The sequence below is a fragment of the Myotis davidii genome, unplaced genomic scaffold (genome assembly GCF_000327345.1).
Source record: "Myotis davidii unplaced genomic scaffold, ASM32734v1 scaffold287, whole genome shotgun sequence".
Taxonomy (NCBI): domain Eukaryota; kingdom Metazoa; phylum Chordata; class Mammalia; order Chiroptera; family Vespertilionidae; genus Myotis; species Myotis davidii.
In genome coordinates this window covers 194196-203881 of record NW_006297658.1, presented here as the reverse complement: position 1 = coordinate 203881, position 9686 = coordinate 194196, and the positions used below count along the sequence as shown (strand labels likewise).

General features: G+C 47.7%; 1 protein-coding gene across 2 annotated transcripts in view; it reads left to right on the top strand.

Moving 5' to 3' along the window:
- The window catches only part of IPPK (inositol-pentakisphosphate 2-kinase), a 73745-nt gene that overhangs the window by 9903 nt on the left and 54156 nt on the right, over positions 1 to 9686 (top strand). For both annotated transcript variants that reach the window (XM_015570197.1, XM_015570198.1), the window contains exons 4-5: positions 1450 to 1571; positions 3292 to 3381. In XM_015570197.1, the coding sequence (XP_015425683.1) occupies positions 1450 to 1571; positions 3292 to 3381 (212 nt within the window). The remainder of the gene's footprint in view (positions 1 to 1449; positions 1572 to 3291; positions 3382 to 9686) is intronic.

Here is a 9686-nt window from a genome sequence, read left to right as displayed (position 1 = left end):
CTGCCCCATCACCTCCCATACCTCCCCCATCACCTCCCGTACCTGACCCGTCACCTCACATGCCTCCCCCGTCACCTCTCATGCCTCCCCCATCACCTCTCATGCCTCCCCCATCACCTCCCGTACCTGCCCCGTCACCTCTCATGCCTCCCCCATCACCTCACATGCCTCCCCCATCACCTCCGGTACTTTCTTGAACTTAGTCATGGCTTAGTGACAGAAGCCATGTCAAAACCTTGCCTTTCAGGGTCAGAGACAAAGAGGTAAAGCCTGTGATTGAGATGGACATGCCTCCGCCCAAAACACAGCCAGGCAGCCAAGGTGTGCAGTGGCCGGTGGAGAAGTTTCCCTTGTTTGACAGGAGTAAGCAAGCCCCCAGGGCACCGTGCCTGGAGCCCCCAGTGGAGAAGGCCTAGAGGAGTGGGCTCCGTGTGGAGAGGGCTGAGGGAAGAAGGAGGTCATAGCCACGTTGAAAGCCAGGACAGCGTCTTAGCTGTTTCCTCTAGAAGACTGAGACTTGCTCTAGGTTCTGCTGTGCAGCTGCAATGCTGCTCAGTACCATCATTTCATTTTAGAATTAGTAATTAAACGTATGCTACTTAACAGTGATAAGAACTGTGCCCCATTGTAGTGATGGTTCGTCATCAGCCTTGTTCTGTGAAAGGGGAAAGGCCAGCCTCACGTGGGGTCTGGAGGTCACATGTGCCTCCGTGACTGCCCACAGCACAGCTTCCCGCAGCCCCTCTGGGGAGCTGTGTGCGTGAGCCTCCCACGGAGCCCGCAGGAGCAGGGAGAGGCTTCTGCCTCCTTCCTCTGAGGTCCTTCCTCTGGGTTAAGGGGCTCACAGAATTTGGGGACAGTCCCCAAGGCCACCTCACTTCTGATGACAATTGAACGTTTGGGGGTCCCCAAGACCAACCTCAGGATCTGATAATTTACTAGAAGGACCTATAGAACTCATTGTCATTGTCATGTTATGGCTGGTCGCAGCTCAGGGACACAGGTAAGGCCAGCAGGATGAAGAGGCGCTGGGACAGCTCCAGGGACACGGCATGTGCTTCCAGGTGTCCTTCCCCCTGGAGTCGTGTGGGGTGTGCGTCCTGCGTGCAGCAGCAGTGTGTGAGCGCACGGGGGAGTGCCATGCACAGAGGCTGCCCAGTTTGGTGGGAGGGTTTTTGGAGGGTTGGGCATTAGACACAGCTGACTAGCTGCCCTCAACCTCCAGCTTTCTGGAGGTCAAGCTGATAGTGAGACCCAACCCCCACCCTGAGTCACAGCTGTACTCCTGTGACTCAAAGGCCCCCGGCAGGCAGCACTTTCAGCTGGAGGCGGCCGCCCAGGAGCTGGAGGCCAGGGCTGACCTTTCCTCCACAGGAATTGGCCAAGTGGCTGCGGGAGCGCCTTGTATCCCTGGCACTGATCCTCAGGTATTTCCCCTCTGTCTTCTAGAATCTCGCTGTGACAAGGACATGGACACTCTCAGTGGTTATGCTCTGTGCCTTCCCAATTTAGCCAGACTTCAGACGTACCATTTTGCTGAGCACCGGCCGATACTGTGTGTAGAGATCAAGGTGAAGTTTTGTAAAGGGGAGTGGTGTGGGGAGAAGGGAAAGGTGGGTTCAAGTTGTGAGTCCAGGGCACCTGACAGAGCACACCTTCCCATTGAAGCTCCTGCTGTCTCCACGGCCCCACAGCCCTTCTCAGGCCCAGCACCTCCTAGAGCAGTGGTTCTCAACCTTCTGGCCCTTTAAATACAGTTCCTCATGTTGTGACCCAACCATAATATTATTTTCGTTGCTATTTCATAACTGTCATGTTGCTACTGTTATGAATCGTCATGTAAATATCTGATATGCAGGATGGTCTTAGGCGACCCCTGTGAAAGGGTCGTTCGACCGCCAAAGGGGTTGCGACCCACAGGTTGAGAACTGCTGACCTAGAGACTCCGTCTGCTTCCCGCTCCTTCCATGGTGCCACCTGCTCCCTGCTCTGGTTTCTCCCACCGGCCAGCCCAAGGGACATGGCTCCCCAGGCCCCCAGATTCAGGGCTGTTTCCAGGTGTTGCGAAGGAGAGACAGCGGGACAGGCCCTGGCCGACAGCCACCAGCAGAAGTGCTTTGGATTCCACCCTCCCCGTTTGCTTTGGAAGGTGCAGCTCACTAGGCCCCCCTGACCACTCCCTCTGCCATGCCCTGTGGGCCCTGTGGTGACACTACATGCTGTGTTCCAGGAGGTCAGCTTGAGGGCTGCCCTTCAGACTGGAGGGCACGCCGTTCCTTTGCTTCTGTCCTGCTCATGTGAAACCGCCCTCGGTTTGTCGTGGCCAGGAGTCCTGAGCTGGGGGATAAGGGGTGTTGCACGTCTATCGGAGGAAGTGATTGCCAGATAAGGGCCAGGCCCCTGGCTTCATTCTGCTGCCCAGTGTCCAGGGGGCTGCTCAGGTCTTCTTCAGGAAGCTTCCCGGATGTCCCAAGCCATTGTTTGTCTCCTTTTCCCAAACCTCTTTGGTGGTGATTTCCGGGTCACACCCTTGACCCTGAGCACTCACAACCCTGTGCTCAGTGGGGACTGCAGACCCGCTTCCCAGAGGCTGAGTGTCCTGGCCTCACAGAGACACGGCAGCTCTCCAGGGCCACGTTCTAAATGCAGGTCTCACATGTTGTGCGTGCCCAGAAACCAGGGGTTTCAAAAGGCACCCGGGGTTCCAGACGTTTTGGGAGCCTAGCAACCATCAGATGGGCCCTTCCTGTTCATGACTTCTTGTCAGAGGTCCTGCTTCTTGGTGCTGGGAGCACTCCCAGCATCTTTCCAGTCTCGTTTGTCTTGAAAACACGAAGCGACTCTGTGTTGTGCTTTTCAGTCCAGCAACTGAGGACCAGTGAGAGTTCTGACTCAAGCAGCAAAGAGATGTTTAGATGATACGACAAGAGAACCATCATGGGCTAGAGAGAAAAGCAGCTTTGGGGACAGTTCTGTCCAACACGGCTGCTGCTCCCAAAGTTGCCTTATAGTTCTATGTCTGCTTAAAGCAGCGGTTCTCAACCTGTGGGCGTGACCCCTTTGGGGATCGAACAACCCTTTCAACAGGGGTTGCCTAAGACCATCGGAAAACACATATATAATTACATATTGTTTTTGTGATTTAATTATGTTCAATTTGTAACAATGAAATTGGGGGTCACCACAACATGAGGAATTGTATTAAAGGGTCGCGGCATTAGGAAGGTTGAGAACCACTGGCTTAAAGGTATGCAATTTCTCCCTAAGCAGATTTTCTTATTTATTTTGCAGCCAAAATGTGGGTTTATTCCTTCCTCCAGTGCCGTGACGCACGAGATGAAGCACAAGGTGTGCCGCTACTGCATGCACCAGCACCTCAAGGTGAGCACTAGCCAGCCCACCCGCCTGCAGCGCCGCTGGGAGGGCGCCGGCCTGCAGTGACCACCCAGAGTTTTCAAAAGAGTCAAAGAAATTGTAGATGCTTATTATTTACCTCACCTTTTTGTTGTTCATTTTAAATTGAGATAAAGTTTTTTTGCCCTAAGATTCACCCTTTTAAAGTGTATAGATTGAGTATATTTTAGTATATTCACAAAGTTGTACAACCATCACCACTACCTAATTCCAGAACATTTTCATCACTTCGAAAAGAAATTCTGTCCCCAGGAGCAGTCCCTGTCCAGTCCCCTGTCCTGCCAACTCCTGTCAACCTCCTATGTGTCTGGATTTGCCTGTTCTGGACAGTCATACAATGTGTGTGCCTTTTGCAACTGTCTTTTTCCACTTAGTATAATTATATTGAATCCATCCATATAGTAGCATGTATCAGCACTTCATTCCTCTTGTGGCTGATTAATATTCCATTGTCTGGGAACATTTTGTCCATCTACTCATCTGTTGATGAACATGTGACTTCTTTCCACCTTTTGGTTATTATGAATAATGTTGCTATGAATATGCATGTACATGTGTTTCTTTGAATCCTGTTTTCAGTTTCCTTGGGCAGTGTGCCAACTCGGCACGGCCATGGGTGAGCCTGAACTCAGGCCCCTGTTCCCCACACTCAGCCCCACGTTGGGCGCCATATGTGCCGTGCCTGCACAGACAGGTTCAGTGAGCCTGAGAGGGGGCGGTGAAGGATTGAGAAAAGACAGATAAGAGAAAAAAGCTGGGTCTGGGTTGGACAGTGCCTCTCTGATGGAGAGCTAGCGACAGCACCATGGCCGCAAGCAGAGTCTTTATTTTATAGCCACATTCCATAAGGCAAAGTAAGGGCGTGATCAAGATGTTTACAACATTCTTGCGGTTTCGAGCTACCCAATTACATGCACCTGAACTCTATCAAGCCCCATCACTCAGCCACAGTGGGACTATAGGTGCAGACCATAGGTTCAAGCTTACAAACTATAGTCTTTGGCTATCATTGTGCTGGGACTTGCACATGGCTTTGCCACAAGAGGATTGTGCCCTCTCATTAGTCCCAGGCTTGAACCTGTTCAAATGCTGTAGCTACTCTCCACAGGGTAGATTCCTTGGAGTGGAATTACCGGGTCTTAGGGAAGTTCTATGTTTAACTTTTTGAGAAAACACCACACTGTTTTCCCCAGCCGTTGCACTATGTGATAGTCCCATTAGCAATGTATGAGTGTTCTAATTTCTCCACGTCCTTGCCAGCCCTGATTGTTCTTGTTTGTGGTGAGTGTACAGTGGTAGCTCATTGTAGTTTTCATTTGCGTTTTTCTAACAGTGATGGTCAGCGTCTTTTCATGTGCTTATTGTGTCATTGGACTATCTTCTTTGGAGAAATATCTATTCAAGTTCTTTGCCCATTTTGAATTGGGTTTTTCTGTTGTGGAGTTTACATGTTCTTTATGTATTATACTAGAGTTCCGATGCACAAAATTCATGCAAGGGGCTCAGCCCTCACAGCACCAGCTTTGTCTGGAAGGTTGTCCAGAAGGACATCTGGAAGGACGTCTGGAAGGTTGTTCGGCTGTCCAATCTAATTAGCATATTATGCTTTCATTATTATAGATGTGATTTGCAAATATTTTTTCCTCTTCTGTCGTTGCCTTTTACTCGTTTTTCTTTTTAATATTGTTTTTATTGATTTCAGAGAGGAAGGGAGAGGGAGAGATAGAAACATCAATGATGAGAATCATTGATTGGCTGCCTCCTGCACGCCCCCTACTGGGAACCGAGCCTGAAACCCGAGTATGTGCCCTTGACCAGAATCGAACCTGGGACCCATCAGTCCATAGGCTGATGCTCTATCCACTGAGCCGAAATGGTCAGTGCTACTCTGTTGATAGTATCCTTTGATGTACAAAGTTTAAAATTTGGTAAAGTCTATTTTGTCTACTTTTTCTTTTGTTGCCTGTGCTCTTGGTATCATATCTAAAAAATCATTACCTAACCCAGGGGTGGGCAAACTTTTTGACTCGAGGGCCACAATGGGTTCTTAAACTGGACCGGAGGGCCGGAACAAAAGCATGGATGGAGTGTTTGTGTGAACTAATATAAATTCAAAGTAAACATCATTACATAAAAGGGTACGGTCTTTTTTTTTTTTTTTAGTTTTATTCATTTCAAATGGGCCGGATCTGGCCCGCAGGCCGTAGTTTGCCCACGGCTGGCCTAACCCAAGATCATGAAGCTTTTCTCCTATTTTCTTCTAAGAGTTTTATAGTTTTAGCTCTTATGATTAGGTCTTTGATCCATTATGCGTTAATTTTTGTTTTGTTTTTTTTACTATGAGGGAGCATTTATTAAAGCTGAGGACAGTAAAACAAGAAAGGGCTTAGCATATGGTCAATGATTCTCTCTCATCATTGATGTTTCTAGCTCTCTCTCCCCTTTCCTCTCTGAAATCAGTAAAAATATATTTTTTAAAAAAGGAGAAAGAAAGGACTTAGCATAGAAGCAGCAACAGGAGAGCCAGGCTGGGCTGCCTTAGGTCTCTGGGAAGGCAGAGAAAAGCGGGCCTTGCGAGCAGGTTCAGGGGTGAGCCTGGGATGAGGGCTGCTGCCCATTGCTCCCCAGGTTGCAAGCCTCGTGGGGTCCTTTAGGTTTAGGAGATGCCTGCCTGTGGGAGGAGAGGGGAGAGAAGAGGGAGAAGGGAGTGAGAGGGGCTGCTCCCCAGAGGAAGAGCACTTTGAGTTAATTTTTGTATATGGTGTTAGGTAAGGATCCAACGTCATTCTTGTGCATGTGGATGTCCAGTTTTCCCAGCACCCTTTGTTGAAAAGACTGTTCTTCTTTTTCCATAGAATGGACTTGGCACCCTTATTGAAGATCTTTTGGCCATATATGTGATAGATTATTTCTGGCTCTCTAGTCTATTTTATTGGTTTATATGTCTGTCCTTATGCCGGTACCATTCTTTGATTGCTGTAGCTTTGTAGTAGGTTTTGAAATGAGGAAGTGTTAGTCCTCTGGCTTTGTTCTTTTTCAAGATTGTTTAGGTTATTTCGTGCCCATTACAATTACGTATGAATGTGAGGATTGGATTTTTTATTTTTTTAAAACATGACTTGGAATTTTGACAGAAATGGCAGGAATCTGTGGATCACTTGGGTAATATTGCCATCTTAACCATTATAGTTTGTTAGCATTAAGTATATCCACATTGTCGTGAAGCCATCTCCAGACCTTTATTCATCCTGCAAAACTGAAACTCTACCCATTAAACAGCCTCACATGTCCTCTTCTCACCCCTAGAACCGCCATTGCAGTTTTTACCTTTATGAATTTGACTGCTGTTGGCACCTCGTACGCGTAGAGTGAGGCAGTGTTTGTCTTTTTGACGGGTTCACTTTAACTCAGCATGACGTCCTCCAGATTCCTCCGTGCTGGGGCATGTCAGAGTTCCCTTCCTTGTGAAGCTGAATAATCCACTGAGCTTGGGCTGTTGTCAGGGATGCTGCTCTGAATAAGAGTGTACAGATAGCTCTGGAGACCCTGCTTTCCGTTTTGTGAGGAAATACCCAGAAGTAAGAATTGCTAGGTCATATGGTAAATCTGTTTTTAATGATGAGGAACCACACTCTGTATTCATAGAGCTGTTCCAGTTCACATTCCACCACAGCACATTTCCCCACATCCTCACCAAAACTCGCTATTTTAAAAAATATATATTTTATTGATTTTTTTTACAGAGAGGAAGGGAGAGGAATAGAGAGTTAGAAACATCGATGAGAGAGAAACATCGATCAGCTGCCTCCTGCACACTCCCTACTGGGAATGTGCCCGCAACCAAGGCACATGCCCTTGACCGGAATTGAACCTGGGACCCTTGAGTCCACAGGCCGACGCTCTATCCACTGAGCCAAACTGGTTAGGGCGCTATTTTCTGTTTTTGATAGTAGCCATCTTAATGACTGTGAGGTGAGAAATGCAATTGGTTTTTGCATAATGATATTTTTTAAGGAAAAGAGGCTTATTTCTTTTGTGCACAATGACAAGAGTGGTATCCACCACCTGTTCATCCTGTGCCCCCCATCCTGGCTGGTGCAGGGCACTGTCGTAGCTGGCATTTCCCCTCTTCCCTGTGAACAGCACAGCTGGTGGCAGATGCAATGTGCACAGCTCTTCTTAGACTGTAGCAGCTGCCCAAGTTCTGACAGAGGGCAGGGAGTGGAGTGAAGCTGGGTCTCAGAGGCATCATCTGAAAGAACGGAGATAGAACGCCAAGGCTAGTGACCCCTCTGTGCGTCCAGTTTCTGACTCCCTCTTCTGAAGCCTTTCTGCTGTTCCCTTCCATTGGAGCAATTCCTGGTCCAACTCCCCCAAAGCCCAGGCAGAGGTTGGACTTTCTTCTGTTTGGCTTATTTACACTTAAGACCCAGTCAGTCAGAAAAAAATTCAGTCTTGATCATCACTGGCCTGACAACCTTCTGTTGTATATTTTTTAGTGTTCAGTGAAAAATAGAAACAATTCAAGGTAGAAAAGTTTAATACAGGACATTAAGTGTATGCAGACTCATTGAAAGCTGGAGTGAGCCATAGGTGGTTCTCCGGGAATGAGAACATCGGAGACCTGCCGCCTCAGGGAGAGGATGGAGAGTCTTGCAGAGCTGCATCCGGGGCAGGGAGGCCCCAGAGGCTCAGCTGCTCCGGAGCACCACAGAACTCAAGATGGGACCCTGGGAAGGAAAGCCCACCCAGAGTGAGAGCCTGCGGTGTGCTGCGCAGTGACCTTTTGTACTGTCACCCTTTGATGAACTTGTTTATTTGCTCTAACATTTTTTGATGGTTTCTTAGGATTTTTTATATACATGGTCAGATCACTTGCAAACAGAGATAGTTCTGGTTCTTTCTTTCTTTCCAACCTGATGCTTTCTGTTTTTCTTCCCTAATTGTCCTGGTTAGAACTTGCAGTACAATATGGTGTAGAAGGAGCAAGAGTGGACACCCTATATTCAGGGGGACACTTTCACTTTTCCACATTCTGTGTAATGTTCACTGTGAGTTTGATACAGATGTTCATTTTGAGCGCTGCTTGAAAGAATGGTGAATTTTGTCAAGTACTTGTCCTATATTGAAATGATCATGAGGTGTTTTCTTCTGTTAACATAGTGAATTACATTGATTTTCATATGTTGAACCACTCTTGTATGTCTTGGATAAATTCCACATGATTGTAGGAAGATAATCCCTTTAATATGCTGCTGAATTTGATTTGTCCGTTTTGGTCAAGGATTTTTTCTTAAGGAATATTGGTCTATAGTTTTTCATTTTTTAATGATGTCCTTGTCTGGGTTTGGTACAGGGTAGTAACTGGCTCCATGGAAATGGGTTGGGAAGGGTCTCCTTCTCTCCACTCTTCCGTTTTTTGGAAGAGTTTGAGTGTTGGGGTTACACACATGGTAGAATTCACTAGGGAAGCCGTCTGGTGCTGAGGTTTCCTTTGTCAGTACGTTTTTTATTACAGATCCAGTCTCTTGTTATGGTCACTGGACAGTTTTTTATGCGGGTCTAGGTGGCATCTCTGAGATTTATCTTTCCCCCACTCAGATCTGTTGTTAAGCCCTCTAATGACTTGTTCATTTTTGTTCTTTTCAACTACAGAATTTCTGTCTGGTTCCTTTTTAAAATTCTGTCTCTGTTGTTATTCTCCGATAGATAAGACACTGTTTTCCTTGTTTACTTTAGCTGTAGCGCAGTTAAGGTAGCTGATTTAAAGTCGTATAAGTCAGTCCAATGTCTGAGCTTCCTCAGGGACAGCCATGGATTGCTTTATGCCCTGAAGGTATGGATCATACTTTCTTGTTTCTTTGTATATCTTGTAATGATTTGCTGACCGTGGGCATTTTAAGTAATATAATGTAGCCACTGTAGAAATCAAATTCTACAACCTCTCTAGGATTTCTTATTGCTGCTTGTTGTAATTGTTATTGCTTTTTCAGTGACTTTTCTATGCTAACTAAAGGCCCGGTGTACGGATTCATGCACTTGTGGGGTCCCTCAGCATGGCCTGTGGGAATCAGGCCGAAACCAGCAGTCCAATGCTGCCTGCCGCTCCTGCCTGCCACTCCTGCTCATCCCGGCCCCGCTGCGCCTGCCGCCCCTGCCGCTCGGTAGGCTCACTGCTGGGCTGCTGTGGTCTCTGGGCCGCAGCAGCCAGCATGAGCCCTGCGTCTGGCATCCATCTGTTAGCTGAGTGGCGCTCCTGCTGTGGCAGACCA